The sequence below is a fragment of the Scyliorhinus torazame genome, chromosome 11 (genome assembly GCF_047496885.1).
Source record: "Scyliorhinus torazame isolate Kashiwa2021f chromosome 11, sScyTor2.1, whole genome shotgun sequence".
NCBI lineage: Eukaryota > Metazoa > Chordata > Chondrichthyes > Carcharhiniformes > Scyliorhinidae > Scyliorhinus > Scyliorhinus torazame.
Window position 1 is genome coordinate 176,771,710 of NC_092717.1, and position 24,834 is coordinate 176,796,543.

The following is a 24,834-nucleotide window of genomic DNA, read 5'->3' on the forward strand; positions in this document are numbered from 1 at the left end:
CAAAGCAATGTTTATTCTATGAACTCAAGTTAACCTTTTTAAAACAAACAGTGAACATCTTAGCAACCATCAATTCAAATACAACCCCCAAAGAATACAACACTAAGTAATCCTTAGTTTCCATTTGACATCCATCCATAAGACATTTAAAAAAAAACTTTTAACAGAAGCACATCAGGTTTGAATTCATTCCTGAGAACAGTTATCACGCTGAATTCACCAAATGATCAAGAGATAGTCTTTACACGGCAGAGAGAACAACATTACACCTTCTCTAGCTGACTGCAGCTCCAACACTGAAATGAAATCAAAAAGACACCCACACCCAAGCTTTTCTCAAAGTGAATCTAAAAAGCAGAGCAAGAGCTCAGCTCCACCCACACTCTGACATCACTGCAGTAACTTTAGCAGACTACAATTTCTTAAAGTGGCATTCTCATGACAAAAGGTTAAGGTTTGAATGGGCTTCATGAATGGAAGTTTCTTTCACTATTAAGTGAGCACTCTTCCATTTCTATTATTTTATTTAATTTCCAAATTGTTCTTGAGGTTTATCCATGGTGTATACTGGGTGAGTTCGCATGGAGGGTGGAAGGGACCATGGGCAGGGGTGGGTAGCACAAGTTGGCATGTTAGGGCATGGGGAGAGGAGAAGGAAAAGGTGCAGTTAAGGTATTTGTGAGAGTCAGGGGGGTTATATTGGATATTGGTCGATAGCTTGAATAAGATATTGAGCACCACTGAGCAAAGCTTATTGCTATCTCAAGCCTGTAAGCTGTAGCTTTGTGGCGACATGTCTCCCACCTGTTTTCTTAAAGTTTTGATTATGAAGGAGAATATACAGTGCTGATGTTTACAGTATCAAATCTGCAATTAAAATTATAGACAACTTGGGTTTTGCAATCAGCTATTGAAATTGAAATGGAGAAGAATTAACATACTCAAGTACAATGTCTAACACTGTTTGAATTCATGATTTGATACTTTTGCACTCATGGAATAGGGTGATGACTGATGATTAACTGGCAATGTCAGAGTGGGCAGGTGGGAATGGGGAGAAGGCAAGTGGGATTTGTTCCTGTAAAGGTGGGAAAAATGCTCTTCTGCTGCCACCTTGGGTGAGCCAGTGATGGATGTGGCAAAAAATACCAAGGGAAGAATAGAAGAAGATGGCACTGAGGGGAGATACAATATAAGGGGAAATTGAATGGAGAAATGTCAAAGAGGGAAGGGATCAAAGAAGCTGGCGAAAAAGTAGACCAAAGAGAGAATGGCAGTGTGAGTTGCCAAGTATGTTGACATAAGTCACTATTCTTGACTAATTATGAAGAACTTTGACATATCCATAGAACAAAATATATAAAGGCAGGTTCTTCATTTTCATAGTTTAAATTTAGTTTTATTCGAATTGATGCTTTCTCCTGCTGAGCTTTTGGACACTGGTGAACTTAAAACCCCGATATGGAACATTGCTCTGATTGCTCTTGTTTCTGTGCAAAGCGATTGGGATCCATCTGTTCAACTATTTGATTGGTATTCTGACTGTGTGGTATTGTATGTATGGTTAAAATTCAGGTACAAATTGGTTTCTCCTTTAAATCTGGTTCTCACTTTGGCTTTTGTTACTTGTGTTTCGGGCTCAGAATTCTTTGTTGCATCAACACTGTGCATCATTTATTCCTGTTATCTCAAGATCCCAGAAAAGCTTATGGCTAAATTATTTGAACCAGTGAAATACATTCTACATTACCATCTGAGGGGCAAGAAAATTTCAGGACTAATGCAACCAGCTTTATGGCTGCTTGGATATTAATTTCAGCAAAATTCCCATGATTTTATTGATCATGTGCCATGAATTTTAATATCCAGATAATTATGCCAGCAAAGTGGAAAACCTGCCGCACCCATCCTTTCCTCCAGCCTGGTTTGATCCGCGATCTTCAGGTTTCTAAATAAAACACTCAGTGTTGAGTAGAATTACTCAATTTTAAAAATAAAAACAGGATTCAGAAAAAAATGTTTATTATTTCTCAGGTAGGCAGAATACCTTAATTACATGAGTTTTCTATGGTAAGCAACTATGTGTTTAATCATCGGTGAATTTTTAATGGACTGCAGTATGTTGTGGGGGTTGTTGGTGGGGGGGGGGGGGGGGGGGGGGGCGGTGTTATGTTGGGGTTTCCCCCGTGTTTTCTTGTTTTTTTGTGGCCCCTGGGCCCGCAAGGCTGTGGGCGAGGTCGCAGTTGGGAAGAGCTGCGTCACAGGAGGTGAGGTCGTCCCAGACAGGGAGCACGGTTTACCCGTGAAATGGTGGGGATGGCACCTGAAGCTGGGGGTTTGAGTGTACGGTACTTTGTATTGTCTTTCTTTCTCTGTTCACACGGGGTGTGAACTCTGTCTACCCCACTAGGTGGGGGGGGGGTTGGAGATTTGTAAGGGGAACCCACAGGGGGATTGGAGGTGGAGGCGGGAGCGGCCGGGGTCAGCTGACTTACGGGAGTGCAATGGGGGGGGGTTAAGCGGATGCTTGACTGGGGGGGAAACCGATGTTAAAGGGGAGATTCGGGATGGGGAGCCTCCGCCTGGGGGACTGGAGGGTGAGGGAGGCGCGGGCACGTGGTTGGCCTAAAAAAGAGATGGCTAGTCGTCCCGGGGGGGGGAGGAGAGGGAGGAGGAGAAGCCCCCCCGACCAGGCTGGAACGTGAGAGGCCTGAATGGGCCGGTCAAGAGGGCCCGTGTGTTTTTGCACTTGAGGGGCTAAAGGAAGACGTAGCCATGCTACAAGAAACGCACCTGAAGATCGCGGATCAAACCAGGCTGGAGGAAAGGATGGGTGCGGCAGGTTTTCCACTCAGGGCTGGGTGCGAAGCGCAACTTTGGTGAGCAAGCGGCTGGCATTTGAGGCGGCGGGTATTGTGACAGATAAAGGGGGTCAATATGTTATGGTGAGTGGCAGGTTGCAGGGGGCCCGGGTGGTGCTAGTGAATGTGTATGCTCCGAATTGGGACAATGAAGGGTTCATGAAACGGATGTTGAGTAGGATTCTGGATCTGGAGTCAAGCAGTTTGGTAATGGGACGGACGGACGACTTTAACACGGTCCTGGACCTGGCACTGGATCGGTCTAGGTAGAGATCGGGTAAGAGGCCGGCAGTGGCCAAGGTCCTGAGGGTGTTCATGGACCAGATGGGGGGAGTGGATCAGTGGAGATTTGCCAGGCCAAGGGCGAAGGCGTTTTCCTTCTTCTCCCATGTGCACAAGGCGTACTTGCGGAATGATTTTTTTCGTGGTAAGTAGGGCGCTAATCCTGAGAGTGGAGTATTCGGCCATTGCGATCTCGGACCATGCCCCGCAGTGGGTGGAGTTGGGGCTGGGGGAGGAGAGAGGCCAACGCCCTCTGTGGAGAATGGACGTGGGACTACTGGCGGACGAGGAGGTCTGTGGGCGGGTTCAGAGGTGCATCCAAAGCTATGTGGAGACCAATGATAATGGGGAGGTTTCGGTGAGTGTGGTCTGGGAGGCGCTGAAGGCAGTTGTCAGAGGGGAGCTAATTTCAGTCAGGGCCCACAGTGAGAAGAGGGATAGGATGGAGAGGGAGAGATTGGTGGGGGAGATACTTAGGATGGACAGGAGGTATGCAGAATCCCCCAAGGAGGGGTTGTTGAAGGAGCCTGCAGGCGGAGTTTGACTTGCTTACCACGGGGAAGGTTGAGGCTCAGTTGAGGAAGGTAGAGGGAGCAGTGTACGAGTATGGGGAGAAGGCAAGTAGGATGCTGGCGCATCAGCTGCGGAAGAAAGAGGCGGCCAGTGAGATTGGGGGAATCAGAGATATTGGGGGGGGGGGGGGGGGGGGGAGAAGAAACACGATGCTGAGCTCGACAAGGATTAACGAGGTCTTCAAGGACTTTTATGGCAAATTGTACGAGTCAGAACCCCGGAGGGGGAGAGAGGGGATGAGGCAGTTCCTGGACCAATTGAGGTTTCCACAGGTGGAGGAGGGGTGAGTAGAGGGATTGGGGGCCCCGATTGAGATGGAGCAACTGGTTAAGGGGTTAGGGGGTATGCAGGCGGGCAAGGCCCCGGATGGGTATCCAGTAGAGTTCTATAGGAAATTCTCAGAGCTGCTGGGTCCACTGTTGTCGAGGACTTTCAATGAGGCTAAGGAAAAGGGAACCCTTGCTCTGACGATGTTGCAGGTCCTGATCTCGCTTATCCTCAAGCGAGATAAGGACCCGTTGCAATGTGGTTCCTATAGGCTGATTTCGCTCCTTCATGTGGATGCCAAGCCTTTGGCCAAGATTTTGGCCACTAGGATTGAGGACTGTGTCCCGGGGGTGATCAATGAGGATCAGACGGGGTTTGTGAAGGGCAGGCAGTTGAATACGAATGTGCGGAGGCTCCTGAATGTGATCATGATGCCCTCGGAAGGGGGGATGCAGAAGTGGTAGCGGCAATGGACGCGGAGAAAGCCTTCGATCGGGTGGAGTGGGAGTACCTGTGGGAAGTGTTAGGCAGATTTGGGTTTGGAGAGGAATTTATAGGGTGGGTCAAATTGTTGTATCAGGCCCCGGTAGCGAGTGTGTCGACAAACCGGCTGCGGTCGGGGTAGTTTAGATTACATCAAGGGACGAGGCAGGGGTGCCCCCTGTCCCCCCTGCTGTTTGCCCTGGCGATCGAGCCGCTGACCATGGTGTTGAGGGAGTCCAGAAACTGGAGGGGGTTGGTTCGGCGGGGGAGGGGGGGGGGAAAAAGAGGAGGAGCATCGTGTTTCACTGTATGCGGATGACCTGCTCCTGTACATTGCGGAGCCAGTGGAGGGGATAGGGGAGGTCATGCAGATTCTTAGGATTTTGGAGACTTTTCGGGGTATAAACTGAATGTTGGAAAAAGTGAGCTTTTTGTGATACATGCGAGGGGCCAGGAAAAGAGACTGGGAGCTACCGCTTAAGATGGTGGAGAGGAGTTTTCGCTACTTGGGCATTCAGGTATCTAAGAGCTGGGGGGTCCTGCACAAGCTCAATTTAGCGCGGCTGGTGGATCAGATGGAGGAGGACTTTAAGAGGTGGGACATGCTGCCGCTTTCCCTGGCGGGCAGGGTGCAGTCCGTAAAGATGACGGTCCTCCCCAGGTTCTTGTTCGTCTTCCAGTGTCTTCCCATTCTCATCCCCAAGTCCTTTTTCAAGCGGGTAAATAGGATTCTTACGGGATTTGTGTGGACAAACAGGACCCCGCGTGTTAAGAGACTGTTCTTGGAGCGCAGTCGGGGGGTTGGCGCTGCCGAACATTTGCAGCTATTACTGGGCAGCGAATATATCCATGATTCGGAAATGGGTAATGGAGGGAGAGGGGGCGGCGTGGAAACAGTTGGAAGCGGCGTCTAGCTTGGGGGCACTGATAACAGCGCCGTTGCCGCTTCCACCGGCGCGGTATACCACGAGCCCGGTGGTGGCGGCGGTGACATTGAGGATCTGGGGGCAGTGGAGACAGGACAGGAGGGAGGCAGGGGCTTCAGTCTGGGCCCCGATACGGAACAATCACAGGTTCGTTCCAGGTAGAATGGACGGGGGGTTCCTAAGTTGGCACAGGGCGGGTTCATAAGGATGGGGGACTTGTTCATTGATGGGACGTTTGCTAGTCTGAGGACGCTGGAGGAGAAATTTGGGCTACCCCCGGGGAATACCTTTAGGTACATGCAGGTTCGGGCGTTCGTGAAAAAGGTGGGGGAATTCCCGCTGCTGCCTGCCCGGATGATACAGGACAGAGTGGTCTCGGGCGTGTGGGTAGGGGATGGCAAGATATCGGAAATATATCAAGACCTGCAGGAGGCTTGGGAGGCCTCGGTGGAGGAGCTGAAAGGCAAGTGGGAGGAGGAGCTGGGTGACGGCCTGTGGGCTGACGCCCTGGGCAGGGTCACTTCTTCCTCATCTTGCGCCAGGCTTAGCCTGATTCAGCTTAAGGTGGTGCACCAGGCGCATATGACAATGGCGAGAATGAGTAAGTTCTTTGGGGTGGAGGACAGGTGTGTGAGGTGCTCAGGGAGCCCAGCAAATCATGTCCATATGTTCTGGGCATGCCCGGCACTTACAGGATTTTGGAAAGGCTTTGCAAAGGCGATGTCCAAGGTCTTGGATACTCTGGTAAAACCGAGCTGGGGGATAGTGATCTTTGGGGTATCAGACGATCCAGGAGTGCAGGAGTCGAAAGAGGCAGGAGTCCTTGGAAGCCCGGAGAAGGCTCTTGTTAATCTGGAGGGACGCGAAACCCCCAAGCGTAGAGGCTTGGGTCAGCGACATGGCGGGATTTCTCAGGTTGGAGAGGATAAAGTTTGCCTTGCGAGGGTCCTTGCAGGGGTTCTCCAGGCGGTGGCAACCGTTCCTTGACTTTCGCGCGGAACATTAGGTGAAGGTCAGCAGCAGCAGCAAACCAGAGGGGGTGGGCGGGGGTGGTTTGGGCGGTGGATGGATTTCATTTGTAAAGGGCAGATACCCCACCTTGTTTTGTTAAATGGTTAAGTTGTTTTCTGTTTTATTGCTAGGTTTTCTTTTCGTTGTTTTTCTTTTTGTAGTGGCTTGTAAAAATTATTGAAATTTTTTTTGAATAAAAACAAAACAAAAAAAAAAGCATGGGTGAATTTTCAATGGCCATTTTAGGAGAGTCAAACTCCCAAATTAATTTTAACAGAATTCAAACAGAAATAGCATCTGAAAATTAATTAATCCTGATTAATTCAGCATTCTCTAATGCAGGACTTTACTGTAAAGAAATGAATTAAATGAGGAGTGCAGAAAATATTTCATTATTTCTGGATGCAGGATTGTTTCATCTATTCCAGCAGTTAAAACTATAAAAGACAAATATGAACAAAATATTCAAACTATTTGCCCATGACTAAGTTTAACTAATATGTAACTTAACACATTTTGCAATGTACATACCAATGATCCGATGGATAGCTTGCAAGAGATTCATTGAGTGCCAGAGTAGCTGACCCGCCTCCGTCCAAATTGATGGCATTAATAACTCCATGGTCCTTTAAAAATCCTGCAACTTCCCAGAGACTCAGCCTGTAATGCATTTTGCCCACTGTTAATTCATGCCAAACTTTTTTTAAAAAAACAGATTATCCATTTTTGGATGAATTACTATAAGCACACTGAGGATTGTTCAGCAAGTGCTGCCCAATCACAAAATTACATTAGACATTTTGTTTTGGCTACATTAACAATACATTTAAAATAATCAGTCTAGCTTGTAATTTCTCATTTATGTTTACAAGAAACGACATACATTCACATACACAGGCCCATTACCTGCAAACAAAAGGCATACATCCAAGTCCAAAGAGAAAATGCTGGAAAATCTCAGCAGGTCTGGCAGCATCTGTGGGGAGAGAAAAGAGCTAACTTTAGAGTCCAGGTAACCTTTTGACAAAGGGTCACCTCGACTCGAAACGTTAGCTCTTTTCTCACCCTACAGATGCTGCCAGACCTGCTGAGATTTTCTAGTATTTTCTCTTTGGACTTGGATTCCAGCATCCGTAGTAATTTGCTTTTATTGCATACATCCAAGTGTGTGGCTCCCTGAAAACATAGGGAGCTGATAGTTCCCCATGGTTTATTCCATAGCAATGTGGGATCTCTGTGTCTATTCATATACCTGTAACACCGTACCATATACCAAGTAACAGAAATTCAAGACTGGCTTCTTGGGTTAAAAGCAATTTGCAACTTTTATTTTGTCAGCTAGTAGTGTCTACTGGTAAGCTTCAATTTTCAAGTACAAAATTGAGGACGTTCCGACTAGCCCTGCAGCATGCTAATCAGAATGATTGTCTTTCGCAAATACAGATTGTTGAATTCAAAATACATTAACAGCTCGTGGTAATTTCTTCAAATCAAGATACACAGTACAAAATGACTGTGCAGTTTAAAATAGAATAAAATAGCAGTTTTGCAAAGTAAGCAGATAGAATAGGTTTCAGAAGATAGGTTGAATTGATTCTAGAATGGCTTTCCCATCCCAACCCCTGAACATTTAAGAAGACTATCTTTAAAGTTCCGTCCTTTTAACAGTTGTGATTGGTTTTAAATAATCTATAATTCATTTAATTCAGCTGAAGTGTCTGTCTGTCAAATTAAGAGATAAAAGATTTCTGTATTTTTCCATAGTGAAACACATTTCCCACCAGAGATTCTTACTATGAGGTGACTTCTTGTTACCATGGACACAGAACTGGGATCTTAGCCCAGCTCTCTAACACAGAGTCTTTCTGCCAGTTTGGCCTTGCAGGCTCTAGCAGTTTGCTTATCTGATCAATTCACAAGCAGTCAGCTTTTTCTTACTGTTATGGTTAATGTGTATTGATTTAAAATTTTAGTTAATATGATTTTGTTAAATAATTTCTTCCTCTAAACCTTTGTACATATAATAAAAGGTTGGTTTCTATCACTGGCCAGAGTTGACTCAACCCATTAGTAAACCCCTTTTATCCTGTGTGGTATAAATTGTTGTGATGGTTTGAAATCTGGCACTCCTGCATTTGTCCTGATGAGTGCAAGATGAAAATCTTTGGCAATATGTCTCTTTCATGTTCTGAACTACTAAGCAATTGTTTGTAAATCATTGAAAGGTAAGCAAATTGGCAGAAACAAATTGTGATGCTAACAAATCTTTCTGATCTTTCATCAATCATGCACAAAGTATTTGTTTGAAGCCAGATCAACAAAATTCAAAATAAACCAAAACGGACAAGATTTTTAGGGTTTTTTTTGGGCACAGTGTGGACATATGGCCTTTAGTGGATTTTTGACTCTTTCGAATAAACTTCTCTCATTTGGACATTGCCCATTTTCCTGCAAATTTGTTGCTTTTTTCAAGCACCTGCCTGAAATATCTGTAGCTAAGCAGAAGGGATCCATGGCTTTCTCATAATGCTCTATGCAGTCTGCTGGTAGGTATAATAGTTTCCTTCCCCAACTAAGATTTGCTGAAACTGAGCTGCGGAGCTCTGGTCAGTAGCTCCCTTCCCAATGCATCTCAGATTTGGAATGTAAATAAAACGAACATAGAATGCATCAAAAACCTTTTGCATGGGAAAAGGTAGAGGGAAGGATAATTCTTGAAAGTTGGGTGACAGGAATCACAAAAGTCATACAATAACATAATATCCCATAACTTTCTAAAGGAGCCCTGTAAATGAAGGAGATGTCACTCTCATTTGCTGTCTCCTCCATGCTCATCTTAAAATATGTTATGAAAAATCTTTCAGACTTGGATGTAAAAGTCAAATCTTAGCAATAGTTAGTACATGGAACCAAATGTGTCTGCAGCCCGCATTTTGACAAAATCATTATGTTGAATTTAAATATTATTTTGATCTTTAATTGAGTACAATTACATGCAACATTTGAACATGTCCAGAAGTTAACACTTCAAAAAGTGAACAAAATTTTGAATATTTTGTTAATATACTGACTCAGAATAAAAATGTAACTTGCAAGTTGTAATAGGACAACCATGAAATAATTTTAAATCGAGGCTAATAATTATCTTACCCTCTGACATCAGTCTGTCCATCAATATGTAATAAAACAAGCCTCCCATATTTATCATGTCCTATAGCAGTTCGTGCTGACACCACATTAACAAATCTTTCAAAAGATCCTATTTGAAATAAAAGGTGTATTAAAAGTTTTGGTTTACATTATACAAATGCAAGCTGTGTACAGTATAACATATATATTGTAATGAAATAGCCCAAGACATCACTGGAGCTGTAATCATGTCAAATGATGACACAGTAGGACAGGTAGTCAAACGTTTGCCATTGAGGTAGGTTTGAGGGAGTGTCTTAAAGGAGGGAAGCTGACTGAAGACAACTTCCAGCAGTCGGATGAAGCAAATGGTCAGAGTTCGAGGATCAGAGGCCTCAGAGAAATGGTATTGTAATTTATAACAGCAAACTCAATGTGTTTCAGCAGACTATTCTATTGCATGAAATAGAACAATTAATTGCCCCAAAAGTGTAACTCAAGCAAATGACTAGCTAAGAATCATGGGCCAATTATCTAGTCCCCAAAGTGGGATATGTCAGAAAAACCATAGTATTCTTACCTTTGCCCCAGCTGAGATAAACTAACTCAATACTAACATGGAATTAAACCAGAGGTCCTCCAGACCTGTATAATTCAGCAACTTGCTGAGATATTAGAGGAGCTTGTTAATGCAGTTGCTCAATTAACTCTAAACTTGTACAGGAATATTTTAGGTTAATAGATTAGGATTATTGCAGTGGTTTACATTTCCACCCATGGCCTTCCAAATTGTCAATCGCAGCAGAACTAGCTTGAGGGGAGGATGCAGTCGCAGAATTGGGCAACTCTTTTATCTGCAACCACTGTTGCACTGGTTCTATAATGCGATAAAGGGGGATAGAAAGATGAAACCAAAAATAATTCTCCTGAAAAATTTAATGCAGCTCAGTACTTAATTTCTTCCACTACATAATTTCCTTATGAGTTTTAAAGGCACAATATAATTGAATTCCATTCAATAACATTACCAATGAATTAAAAAATAACAAATTGCAAATTGAAAAGTTTAAGTACAGATTAAAATTAATAGAAGATAACAAATGTTATGATTAAAAATCTATGTGCATGTTAATCATTGTACTCATTTTCAAATATTAAACATTCCCTTTGCCAAAGAAAAGTCCCAACTTCTCAAATTAACTGTGTTAATTACATTCCTGGAACTGCCTTTCCTTTCAACTAAATGCCATTCTTAACATCCTTAGTTACCCACAGATGGGTGCCTTCTTCTTGCATGTCTTTCTTTCCTAATCGAATAAACCTAGTTAAAGTCAAGAAATATTTCCTTCAATGTCTAACACTGTTTACCATTTAACCTATTTTCCCAGGCTACTTTAGCCAACGCTGTTGTCATACCTTTGTCAATGCCTTTAAGACATTAAGTTTCAGACCGAAGCATCACACCCTCAAACGGAATGTGGAATTCCACCATGTTATGGTCACTCTTCAAGAGGACCCTTTATTAGAAGACTAATTAATCCAGTCTCAATACAAATCTAAAATTTGCAGCTCCCTGGTTGGCTCCAGAATGTACAATTTTGAGAAACTGCCCTGAATAAAATTGGGTACAGAAGTGCAGTTCCTCAAAATGGCAGATAGATGAACAAAATAAAAAGAGACTTTGAACTGTTGACCCATTCTGTTTTCCTGATCGCAGCATTTCACTAGTCAGTTATGCTAATTACATAGAAAATAGGAGGAAGCCATTCAGCCCTTCGAGCCTGCTTCGCCATTCATTATGATCATCGCTGATAATCCAACTCAATAGCCTAATCCCGCTTTCCCCTCATATCTTTGATCCCCTTTGCCCCAAAGGGTATATCTAATTGCTTCTTGAAAACAATGTTTTGGCCTTAACTACTTCCTGTGGTAACAAATTCCACATGCTCACCTCTCTCTGGATGAAGAAATTTCTCCTCATCTCTGTCCTAACTGGTCTGCCCCATATCCCCAGACTGTGACCCCTGGTTCTGGACATCCCCACCATTGGGAACATCCTTCCTGCATCTACCCTTTCTAGTTCCTTCTTAGATAGGTTTCTATATGATCCCCCCCCCCCCCCCCCATTCTTCTGAATTGTAGCAGACAATTTCCCTCCCCCATTCTTCTGTATTGTAGCGGATATAATCCGAACTGATTCAATCTCTCCTCATATGTCAGTCCTGTCATCCCAGGAATCAGTGTGGTAAACCTTTGCCTCACTCTCTCTAGAGCAAGAACATCCTTCCTCAGATAAGGAGACCAAAACTGCACACAATATTCCAGGTGTGGCCTCACCAAGGACCTGTATAATTACAGCAAGACATCCCTGCTCCTGTAGTCGAATCCTCTCACAATGAAGGCCAACATATCATTTGCATTCTTTACTGCCTGCTATGCCTGCATGCTTACCTTCAGTGACTGGTGTACAAGGACACCCAGGTCTCATTGCACATTCCCCTCTCCTAATTTATGGCCATTCAGATAATAGTCTGCCTTCTCGTTTTTGCTACCAAAGTGGATAACCTTGCATTTCTCCAAATTATACTGCATCCTCCTCAAAGCTCACCCTCCCACTCAATTTGGTGTAATCTGCAAATTAGGCGAAGGGAGGAAAGAAAGGGAAGAGAGGGGGGAGGGAAGAGGAAAGGGAGAGAGGGAAGGAAATAGTCATCTTTATTAGTGTCACAAGTAGGCTTACATTTACACTGCAATGAAGTTACTGTGAAAATCCCCTAGTCACCACACTACCGCGCCTATTCAAGTACACCGAGGGAGAATTCAGAATGTCCAATTCACCTAACAAACACATCTTTCGGGACTTGTGGGAGGAAACCGGAGCAGCCGGAGGAAACCCATGCAGAAAAGGGAAGAACAGGCAGACTCCACACAGACAGTGACCAAGCCAGGAATCGAACCTGGGGCCCTGGCTGTGAAGTAACAGTGCTAACCACTGTGCTACGGTGAGGAAGGAAGGAAAGGAGGGAGGGAGTGAGGGAAGGAGGAACTCCGTGAAGACGGACCAGAGGAACTCCAGCGATCAGACCCATGGCCCTACCAAGCCGTCTTTACGGGTAGTAACACTGACCTTGGGTACCTCTAGTATTTTGTGGCTAATATAAGGATTGATTGTGTCGAGTAAATATTGTTGAATTTTGAACTTGTGCTGGTGGTTTGTTCTCACTGTAAATAAAGACACCCCAGGCAAAACCTTTGAGTAAGTGATCTGGTCAAAAGTACTTGAGGTTTTATCGGTACCACACATGTTCCTGTCTGCCAACCATTTTTCTATCCATCTCAATACACTACCCCTAATCCCTTGTGCTTTATCAATCTCTTGTGTGGGACTTTGTCAAAAGCCTTCTGAAAGTTCAAATAAACCACATCCCCAACTGGCTCCAGCTCATCAATTCTACTAGTTACATCCTCAAAGAATTCCAGTAATTTGTCAAGCATGATTTCCCCTTCATAAATCCATGCTGACACTGTCCAATCCTGCCACTGTTTTCTAATTGTTCTCCCATAAAATCCTTGATAACCGGGTAGATTCAGAAAGAATGTCCCCAATGGTGGGCGAGTCCAGAACTAGGGGTCATAGCTTTAAGACTGAGGTGAGGAGAAATTTCTTCACCCAGAGAGTGGTGACTCTGTGGAACTCTCTACCACAAAAACTAGTTGAGGTAAAAACATTGTGTAATTTTAATAAGGAATTAGATATAGCTCTTGGGGTTAAAGGGATCAAGGGATATGGGGGGGGGGGGGGGGGGGGGGGGGAGAGAAGCAAGATCAGGGTATTGAAACTTGGATGATCAGCCACGATCATAATGAATGGTGGAGCCGGCTCAAAGGGCCAAGTGATGTAATATAGTTCACTTTGCTTACTAAATATCAGCAGATTGTGAATTTGTTCAGTATCTTTCCTCCACATTTCTAAAAAAGTTAAAATCTATCAAGCCAAGCGTCACTCTGGAATCTGACAGTATTAACATCAGCTGGGATTGTAACGAAGTGGGGGCTCTTGCAGGATCAGAAATCCTTGAATTTAAGTGAGATCTGTGAATCCATAAAGAAATGACAAAGTGTCATCCAAACGAAACGTTAGCTCCCTTGTTGCTCCACAGATGTTGTCAGACCCGCTGGGATTGTCCAGTATTTTCTGATTAATTTTAGATTGCAGCACCCAGAGTAATTTGCCTTTAAGTATGTGGAGGTACTGGGCATAAGAACAGGAATTGCTGTGAAGTATATCACAGTAGTTGGAATTCAAAAATGGCTTTGATTGTTACTGAGGCTCTTCTGGGAGTAGAAAATATAACCGTAGATTATTGGAAATCCTTGTCTATGGCTACATTTAGCGGGGAAGCAGGTCAATTGAATATAGAAATAAAAGCAGGATTTCATAAGGATGATATGATTAAAGTAACTACCCAGCATTTAGAATTAAGAGAAGCCTGAAACTGGTGTATTACGGCTAGAGTTAGCTAAAACTTCAGTTCAGATGGAAAGAGTTAGTAAAAGAGGAAACAGAAAGGCAAAAAATTTAAATGAAAAAGTTTTGAATTAGAGAAGGAAACAGATGAATAGAAATGGAATTTGAAATGTGAAAGTGCAAACTTGACCTCCAGACAGAAGTCAGCAAAGGAGGAAAGAGATAGAATGTTCCGAACAGAGAAAAGGATTCAGACAGTGAGGCTGATTCCACTTAAGATTTTGATTTAACTAAAAATCTTTGTTTAGTGGCTACATTTACAGAGGACGGAGTTAAAGATATTTCACCTCAATTGAAAAGCTACCTGTGAGGTTGAAGTGGCCAAAGGATGTTAGGACCTTAATGTTACTAAGTGTCCTGAGGAGGTGCAGCTATGAATATGAACACTAGTCTGTGTCAGAAGTGCAATCTACAAACTATGAAGCGGTTAAAAGGGCACTACTTAATGTTTGAGATTGTCCCTGAATCTTATCGATTAAAGTTTAGGACCAAAATATCTAAATGGCCTAATCAACCATTTGTTGAATTTGCGAGAGAAAAAAATACTGTGGGATCAATGGTTACGCTCATCTAAAGTTGGAAAAGACTTCTATTACCAGAGGGAAACTCTGGTTATGGAAGAAATTCGATATAGCATTCCAGTAACCATCAAGACTTATTTGATAAGTGTCAAGTTTTGGCAGATACCTATGATATCTCATATAGAGTTACATGTGGGGAAATGGTCATATGGAAATCAACAGGGAAATTGGAAGAGGAGTAAATCTGATAATGGAAAAGGTGCTAGTTCTAGATAACAGACAGAAGGATGCCAAAATAATTATATATGAGTCCCTACAGCGCAGAAGGCCATTCAGCCCATCGAGTCTGCACCGACCTTCTGAAAGAGTACGCCACCCAAGTTCAGGCCCCTTGAACACCAAGAGGAAATTTAGCATAGCCAATCCACCTAACCTACACATCTTTGGACTGAGGGAGGAAACCGGAACACCCGGAGGAAACCCACGCAGACTCGGGGAGAAACTGCAAACTCCACACAGACAGTGACTCAAGGCCGGAATTAAACTTGGGTCCCTGACACTATGAGGCAGCAGTGCTAACCACTGTGCCACGTGCAGTCTAGAACGGAAATGTGATCAAAAGAAAATAGTACTTTTCCATTACAATAAAACTGGACATAAGCTAATTGCTGGATGTCAATTTGGAAATCCTACTGCAATACCAAGGACACCTGAAGAATCTTAGGAAAGGAGACACATTACAAAACCAAAGTAGCCATAGTGCAAGTGCAAGGTGAAGGCTCAGAATCTACCAGAGGGGCAGAGATAATTCTTTAGATTAGTCAAGGAAATTCAGAAAAACTAATTACAGAAGTGTTTAAAGATTTTGTTTCTCGAGGGGAGGTATTGCCTTATTTTTGTACTCAAGGTGGTAAACAGATAAAGATATTGAGGACACTGGAGCAAGTCAGTTACTCATGTTCACAGAATCATAAAATTTCAGTGCAGGAGGCCATTCAGCCCATCGAGTGTGCACCGTCCCTTGGAGAGATTATCCTACCTGGGCCCATGCCCTGACCCTATCCCTGTAACCCAGTATCCCCACCTAACCATTTGTATACTAGGGGCAATTTAGCACAGCCAATCCACCGAACCTGCAAACTGCACACAGACAGTCACCCGAGGCTGGAATTGAACCTGGGTTTGTGGTGCTGTGAGGCAGCAGTGCTAACCACTGTGCCGCTGATATAATTTTTCTTCCAGAGGAGTTACTGAAGAAAAAGTATTAATTGGAGGTATTCATAGATATTATTAACTGATTTAATTATAAGAGTTGGATTTAAACAGTGTTTCAGTAAATGGCGACGTTGCAGTTGGAGTTGCGCATAAAATGCCAATAGCAGGAGTTGACTTTGTGCTGGGGGATGACCTGGCTGGCTCAAAAATATTAGCCTCATCAAGGGTGTTGGGACAAAGGTGGAAGTGAAAGAAACTATCATGCAACAGGGGGAACATCCTGGATTTTCCCTGACTGCCTCAGGCGCAGAAAATTAGATAGGAAGAGGAGGAATCTATGAAAAGGGGAGATGAAGTAGAAATTAAGTTCTCTCACCATTTTTGAAAACCTGAGCAAAAAGGTAAAGAAAATGAGGCTGACATGTTTAGTCCATCTTCTTTAGTGGAAATGCAATATGCTGATCCTAAATTCAGAGAACTGTATGAAACAGCCTATTCAGAATGAGAACCAAGAGGAGCCCTCCCAGTATGAACTGGACCGAGCTCATCAGTCGCTGAGGCCGAAGCCAAAGTTAAATGAGCCACCAAGGGCAGTGATTATCTGCTTCCACAAGTACCACATGAAGGAGAAGGTGTTGAACTGGGCGAAGCAGAAGCGGGAGGTGCAGTGTGCTGGTGTTTGCATATATCAGGACTTGACGGTGGAGCTAGCAAAGAGGCGGGCAGCTTTTGGTAGAGTTAAGACGGCATTAAACAACAGCGGGGTGCGATTTGGTGTGGTGTATCCAGCGACGCCGGGGGTGACCTACAACGCCAGAGATTTCTACTTCGAGACGGTGGAGGCGGCGGAGGCGTTCGTGAAGGAAGAAGGCCTGGGACAGAAGTGAAGGCTGGAACTGAAGGGGGATGGGGACTGTGAATGGGGAGCTGGGAGAGTGTGTAAACGTGTTATTTTTTAACCTACATTGTTCTTTATTTACATCACGCTGTTATAGAGTTTAAAATTTTTTGATTGTCATTCTTTGTTGCGACGGTTATTTTATTGAGATGTTTGGGTTTGATTGTTTTACTTGGACTGGGCGGGAGTCATAGTCATAGAAAATACAGCACAGAACAGGCCCTTCGGTCCACGATGTTGTGCCGAACCTTTGTCCTAGATTAATCATAGATTATCATTGAATTTACAGTGCAGAAGGAGGCCACCCGGCCCCGAGTCTGCACCGGCCCCCGGAAAGAGCACCCCACCCAAACCCAACACCTCCACCCAACACCAAGGGCAATTTGGACATTAAGGGCAATTTATCATTCGCCAATTCACCTAACCCGCACATCTTTGGACTGTGGGAGGAAACCGGAGCACCCGGAGGAAACCCACGCAGACACGGGGAGGACGTGCAGACTCCGCACAGACAGTGACCCAAGCCGGAATCGAACCTGGGACCCTGGAGCTGTGAAGCAATTGCGCTATCCACAATGCTACCGTGCTGCCCTTGAGAACAAATAAATCTCCACTATATCATTTTACCGTAATCCATGTACCTATCCAATAGCTGCTTGAAGGTCCCTAATGTTCCCGACTCAACTACTTCCACAGGCAGTGCATTCCATGCCCCCACTACTCTCTAGGTAAAGAACCTACCTCTGACATCCCCCCTATATCTTCCACCATTCACCTTAAATTTATGTCCCCTTGTAATGGTTTGTTCCACCCGGGGAAAAAGTCTCTGACTGTCTACTCTATCTATTCCCCTGATCATCTTATAAACCTCTATCAAGTCGCCCCTCATCCTTCTCAGTTCTAATGAGAAAAGGCCTAGCACCCTCAACCTTTCCTCGTAAGACCTACTCTCCATTCCAGGCAACATCCTGGTAAATCTTCTTTGCACCTTTTCCAAAGCTTCCACATCCTTCCTAAAATGAGGCGACCAAAACTGTACACAATACTCCAAATGTGGCCTTACCAAAGTTTTGTACAGCTGCATCATCACCTCACGGCTCTTAAATTCAATCCCTCTGTTAATGAACGCGAGCACACCATAGGCCTTCTTCACAGCTCTATCCACTTGAGTGGCAACTTTCAAAGATGTATGAACATAGACCCCAAGATCTCTCTGCTCCTCCACATTGCCAAGAACTCTACCGTTAACCCTGTATTCCGCATTCATATTTGTCCTTCCAAAATGGACAACCTCACTCTTTTCAGGGTTAAACTCCATCTGCCACTTCTCAGCCCAGCTCTGCATCCTATCTATGTCTCTTTGCAGCCGACAACAGCCCTCCTTACTATCCACAACTCCACCAATCTTCGTATCGTCTGCAAATTTACTGACCCACCCTTCAACTCCCTCATCCAAGTCATTAATGAAAATCACAAACAGCAGAGGACCCAGAACTGATCCCTGCGGTACGCCACTGGTAACTGGGCTCCAGGCTGAATATTTGCCATCCACCACCACTCTCTGACTTCTATCGGTTAGCCAGTTCGTTATGAACTGGCCAAATTTCCCACTACCCCATGCCTCCTTACTTTCTGCATAAGCCTACCATGGGGAACTTTATCAAACGCCTTACTAAAATCCATGTACACTACATCCACTGCTTTATCTTCATCCACATGCTTGGTCACCTCCTCAAAGAATTCAATAAGATTTGTAAGACAAGACCTACCCCTCACAAATCCGTGCTGACTATCCCTAATCAAGCAGTGTCTTTCCAGATGCTCAGAAATCCTATCCTTCAGTACCCTTTCCATTACTTTGCCTACCACCGAAGAAAGACGAACTGGCCTGTAATTCCCAGGGTTATCCCTAGTCCCTTTTTTGAACAGGGGCACGACATTCGCCACTCTCCAATCCCCTGGTACCACCCCTGTTGACAGTGAGGACGAAAAGATCATTGCCAACGGCTCTGCAATTTCATCTCTTGCTTCCCATAGAATCCTTGGATATATCCCGTCAGGCCCGGGGGACTTGTCTATCCTCAAGTTTTTCAAAATGCCCAACACATCTTCCTTCCTAACAAGTATTTCCTCGAGCTTACCAATCTGTTTCACACTGTCCTCTCCAACAACATCGCCCCTCTCATTTGTAAATACAGAAGAAAAGTACTCGTTCAAGACCTCTCCTATCTCTTCAGACTCAACACACAATCTCCCGCTACTGTCCTTGATCGGACCTACCCTCGCTCTAGTCATTCTCATATTTCTCACATATGTGTAAAAGGCCTTGGGGTTTTCCTTGATCCTACCCGCCAAAGATTGTTCATGCCCTCTCTTAGCTCTCCTAATCCCTTTCTTCAGTTCCCTCCTGGCTATCTTGTATCCCTCCAATGCCCTGTCTGAACCTTGTTTCCTCAGCCTTACATAAGTCACCTTTTTCCTCTTGACAAGACATTCAACCTCTCTTGTCAACCATGGTTCCCTCACTCGACCATCTCTTCCCTGCCTGACAGGGACATACATATCAAGGACACGTAGCACCTGTTCCTTGAACAAGTTCCACATTTCACTTGTGTCCTTCCCTGCCAGCCTATGTTCCCAATTTATGCACTTCAATTCTTGTCTGACAACATCGTATTTACCCTTCCCCCAATTGTAAACCTTGCCCTGTTGCACGTACCTATCCCTCTCCATTTGATCTAAAGAGTTTCCACTCAATATTTGGGAAGTTAAAGTCGCCCATGACTACTACCCAATGACTTCTGCACCTTTCCAAAATCTGTTTCCCAATCTGTTCCTCCACATCTCTGCTACTATTGGGGGGCCTATAGAAAACTCCTAACAAGGTGACTGCTCCTTTCCCATTTCTGACTTCAACCCATACTACCTCAATAGGGTGATACTCCTCGAACTGCCTTTCTGCAGCTGTTATACTATCTCTAATTAATAATGCCACCCCCCCCCCACCCCCCCCCCCCCCACCTCTTTTACCACCCTCCCTAATCTTATTGAAACATCTATAACCAGGGACTTCCAACAACCATTTCTGCCCCTCTTCTATCCAAGTTTCCGTGATGGCCACCACATCGTAGTCCCAAGTACCGATCCATGCCTTAAGTTCACCCACCTTATTCCTGATGCTTCTTGCGTTGAAGTATACCCACTTCAACCCATCTCCGTGCCTGCAAGTACTCTCCTTTGTCAGTGTTCCCTTCCCCACTGCCTCATTACACGCTTTGGCGTCCTGAATATCGGCTACCTTAGTTGCTGGACTACAAATCCGGTTCCCATTCCCCTGCCAAATTAGTTTAAACCCTCCCGAAGAGTACTAGAAAACCTCCCTCCCAGGATATTGGTGCCCCTCTGGTTCAGATGCAACCCGTCCTGCTTGTACAGGTCCCACCTTCCCCAGAATGTACTCCAATTATCCAAATACCTGAAGCCCTCCCTCCTACACCATTTCTGCAGCCACGTGTTCAACTGCACTCTCTCCCTATTTCTAGCCTCGCTATCACGTGGCACCGGCAACAAACCAGAGATGACAACTCTGTCTGTCCTGGCTTTTAACTTCCAGCCTAACTCCCTAAACTTGTTTATTACCTCCACACCCCTTTTCCTACCTATGTCGTTGGTACCAATGTGCACCACGACTTCTGGCTGCTCCCCCTCCCCCTTAAGGATCCTGAAGACACGATCCGAGACATCCCTGGCCCTGGCACCCGGGAGGCAACATACCTTCCGGGAGTCTCGCTCGCGACCACAGAATCTCCTATCTATTCCCCTAACCATTGAATCTCCTACAACTATTGCTTTTCTACTCTCCCCCCTTCCCTTCTGAGCCCCAGAGCCAGACTCAGTGCCAGAGACCTGGCCGCTAGGGCCTTCCCCCGGTAGGTCATCCCCCCCAACAGCATCCAAAACGGTATACTTGTTTTGAAGGGGAACGGCCACGAGGGATCCCTGCACTTTCTGCCTGTTTGTTTTTTTCCCCCTGACTGTAACCCAGCTATTCTTGTCCTGTACCTTGGGTGTGGTTACCTCCTTGTAACTCTTCTCAATCACCCCCTCTGCCTCCCGGATGATCCGAAGTTCATCCAGCTTTAGCTCCAGTTCCCTAACACGGTCTTTGAGGAGCTGAAGTTGGGTGCACTTCCCGCAGGTATAGTCAGTGGGGACACCGGCGGTATCCCTCACCACCCACATCCTACAGGAGGAGCATGTAACTGGCCTAGCCTCCATCCCCTCTTACCTGACAGAATATAGCTGCCCTGTGGACTAACTAGATCTCCGCCCTCCGACTCTGCTCCCAGTCAGCTACACTTTCTGTAAACTCCTGGCTCTCTTCGCACTCTTTGCGGAAATGTCGGAAACAAAATGAAAGGAGCACCTTCCTCCCTCCTCACCTAACTCCCTCGGTCACCAAACTCTCACTATCGCACTCAAATGCAACAAATTCAGCACTCCCTCGGTCACCAAACTCTCACTATCGCACTCAAATGCACCAAATTCAGCACTCCCTCGGTCACCAAACTCTCACTATCGCACTCAAATGCACCAAATTCAGCACTCAGTGCAAAAAAAAAAAAAAAAGGAGGGGAGGGAAAGCCTTGGGTGGGGGCCCCCGCATTAGCGAACCTAAGTCAGCTAGTGAACAGAGATGTGGTGGGGGAGGGGTTGCGGACATTGGAGGTTTTGATGGGCCTAAGTGGTATGAAAGTGGGGGGTGGGAAATCGATACTGGGAGAGGGTTCTTCGAGAGGAAGTGCAAGGGGGATTCTGGGAGGGGGAGGGGGTTCGATGTTAACAATGGATAGGGGCGGGTGAGGCTCATGGGGCAGGGCCCAGTGTTACAATGATGGCGGATAAGAAGGTGGGGGGGGGGGGCAAGAGAGGGTGAGAGACCCCCAGTTAGATAAGTTACGTGGAACGTGAGGGGGTTGGGTGGCCCAGTCAAGAAATCAAGGGTGCTGGCGCATCTGAAAGGTTTGAAGGCCAATGTGGCGATGCTGCAGGAGACTCACTTGAGGGTGAAGGACCAGGTGAGGCTTAGGAAGGGCTGGGTCAGCTAGGTGTTTCATTCGGGATTTATGGTAGGGCTCGAGGGGTAGTGATCCTGGTTAGCAAAAGAGTACGGTTCTAGATGGAGAAAGTGGTTGCAGACTAGGGAGGCAAGTAGTGACAGTGACAGGGGCATTGGAGGGGAGGCTGGTGGCGCTGGTAAGGGTGTATGGTCCCAACTGGGATGATGTAGGATTTGTGAAGAAGGTGTATGGGGCCAACCCCGACTTGGATTCACACAAATTGATAGTGGGTGGAGACTGGAACCTGGTGCAGGAGCCGAAATTGGACAGGTCACGGCCACACTTGTTTGTCCCGTCAGTTGGGTGGTGAAGGCGTTGGCTGGGCTAATAGCGGAAATGGGAGGAGTGGACCCTTGGCGGTTTCTGCACCTGGGGGAGCGGGAGTACTCTTTTTTTCTTCTCAGTCCACAAGGTTTATTCACAAATTGACTTTTTTGTGGTGAGAAGGCGCTGTTGGCAGGGGTTAAGGGCTCGGAGTACTCTGCAATTGCGATATCGGATCATGCGCCGCACTGGGTGGATATCGTGTTGGAGAGCGGGGCAGTACAAGAGGCCGGGGTGGAGATAAGATGTGGGGCTGTTGGGGGACTGAGGGTTCTGTGATAAGATTGGTAAAGTAATCGAGGAATATGTGGGGTTCAATTGTACGGGGAGGTTTCGCAGGTGGTGGTTTGGGAAGCTCTAAAGGTGGTGGTAAAGGGGAGGGGGGGGGGGGGGGTGAGGTGATCTTGTCTAAGACAAAGGTGGATAAGGAGGAGAGGGTGGAACGAATAAACAGTAATAGATGAGATGCTGGAGGTAGATAGGAGTCATGCAGAAGACAGGGATCCAGCGAAGTTGGAAAAGAGGAAGGGGCTACAGGCGAGTTTTGACCGGCTGTCCACAAGGAAGGCGGTGTGCCAATTGAAGCGGGCAAGGAGAGCGGTTTACAAATAGGGAGAGAAAGCAGGGCGCATGTTGGCAGGCCAGCTTCGGAGGGAGACAACGGCGAGGGAAATTGTTCAGGTGCGGGATAGGACAGGGAAGTTGGTGGTGGCTCCGGATCCAATTAATAGGCTGTTCGAGTAGTTTTATGAGGGATTGTATGGGTCGGAACCACCGGGGGATGCAGGAATTCCTGAATGGTTTGGAATACCAGAGGTTGGGGGAGGGGGTAGGACATATTGAATGGGCGATAGCGGAGTAGGAGATAAAAGATGCGATTGGGAGGATGCACTCGGGAAACGTTGCAGGGCCAGGTGGGTTCCCGGTGGATTACTACAAGAAATTTGAAAATAAGTTGGCGCCTCTAATGGTGGGGATGTTTGAGGAGGCAATAGGGAAGGGGGTGTTGCCACAGACTTTGGGGCAGGCATCGATCTCCCTGTTGCTCAAGAAAAATAAGGATCCTACAGAATGTGGGTCATATAGGTCCATATCACTTTTGAATGTGGATGCAAAGGTGTTGGCGAAGGTATTGGGGGGGGTAGGTTGGAGGAGTGCCTTCCGAAGATGATAGGCAAAGATCAGACGGGATTTGTGAAGTTAAGGCAGCTCTTTTCGAACATTAGGAGGGTACTGAATGTGGTTATGGCACCAGCGGAGGGGAGGGAGACAGAAGTAGTTGCGGCATTGGACGCCGAGAGAGATGTTTCATTTAGTTTGAGTGAGCCTGGGAGTCTGGATAGACCTCTGACTGAAGGTCAGGTCTTTTTGGTTTGCTTGCATAAGATACATTTTTAATGAGGTTTAACAACAGCTATGATTTGGATGAGGGAACAAAATGTAACATTTAAGTTTGCAGATGATACCAAGTTGGGTGGGAGGCTGAACTATGACGAGGATGCAGGGATCCTACAGCATGATCTGGACAGCTTGGGCGAGTGGGCAAATCAATGGCAGATGCAGTATAATTTGGATAGGTATGAGGTTATTCGCTTTGGAAGCAAAAACAGGAAGGCAGATTACTACTTGAAGTTATAAATTGGGGGAGGGGTGTGTGCAGCAGGCGGTAAAGAAGTATAATGGTAAGTTGGCCTTCATTGCGAGAGGTTGAGTACAGGAGCAGGGATTTGTTGTTGCAATTTAACAGGGCCTTGGTGAGGCCACACCTAGAATATTGTGTGCAGTTTTGGTCTCCTTATCTGAGGAATGATGTTCTTGCTCTAGAGGGAGTGCAGCAAAGGTTTACCAGACTGATTCCAGGGATGACTGGACTGTCATAGGAGGATAAATTGAATAGATTAGGATTGCTCTCGCTGGAGTTCAGACGAATGAGGGGGGGGGGGGGGGGGATCTCATAGAGACTTATAAATTCTAACAGGACTAGACAGGGTAGATGCAGGGAAGATGTTCCCCATGGTGGCTCTGTCCAGAACCCGGGGTCACAGTCCGAGGATTCATGGTAAACCATTTCGGACAGAGATGAGAAGACATTTCTTCACCCAAAGAGTGGTGAGCCTGTGGAATTCATTACCACAGGAAATAGTTGATGCTAAAATATTGAATATATTCAAGAGGCGGCTCGATATAGCCTTGAGGCGAATGGGATCAAAGGTTATGGGGAGCACATAAGGACAGTGAGAGCAATCTGTGTGTTGAGCCAGAGGAAATGGACGAGGTACTAAATGAGTACTTTGCATCAGTTTTCACCAAAGAAAATGACTTTGTGGAAGATGATTCTTGTGTAGGGTGTGTGGACAGTCTGGGTCATGTTGACATCACAAATGAGGCGGCATTGGATCTTTTAAAACATATTAAGGTAGATATGTCTCCTGGGCTGGATGGGATTTACCCCAGAATACGGAGGGAAACAATTGCTGGGGCCTTGACTGACATCTTTGTATCCTCATTGGCTACAGGGGAGATCTCAGAGGACTGGAGAATAGCTAATGTGATAGCGCTGTTTAAGAAAGGTAGCAGGGTTAATCCTGGAAACTATAGGCCGGTGAGCCTCACGTCAGTAGTAGGTAAATTACTGGAGAATTCTCAGGGACAGGATTTATACACATTTGGAAACAAATGGACTCATTAGCGATAGA

At 45.6% G+C, this 24,834-nt stretch overlaps 1 protein-coding gene across 3 annotated transcripts in view; it reads right to left on the reverse strand.

Annotated features, from left to right (window-relative positions):
* The window catches only part of nagpa (N-acetylglucosamine-1-phosphodiester alpha-N-acetylglucosaminidase), a 169,005-nt gene that overhangs the window by 40,424 nt on the left and 103,747 nt on the right, over positions 1-24,834 (reverse strand). For all 3 annotated transcript variants that reach the window (XM_072468071.1, XM_072468070.1, XM_072468069.1), the window contains 2 exons: positions 9,554-9,662; positions 6,935-7,063 (listed from right to left, as the gene is read on the reverse strand). In XM_072468071.1, the coding sequence (XP_072324172.1) occupies positions 6,935-7,063; positions 9,554-9,662 (238 nt within the window). The remainder of the gene's footprint in view (positions 1-6,934; positions 7,064-9,553; positions 9,663-24,834) is intronic.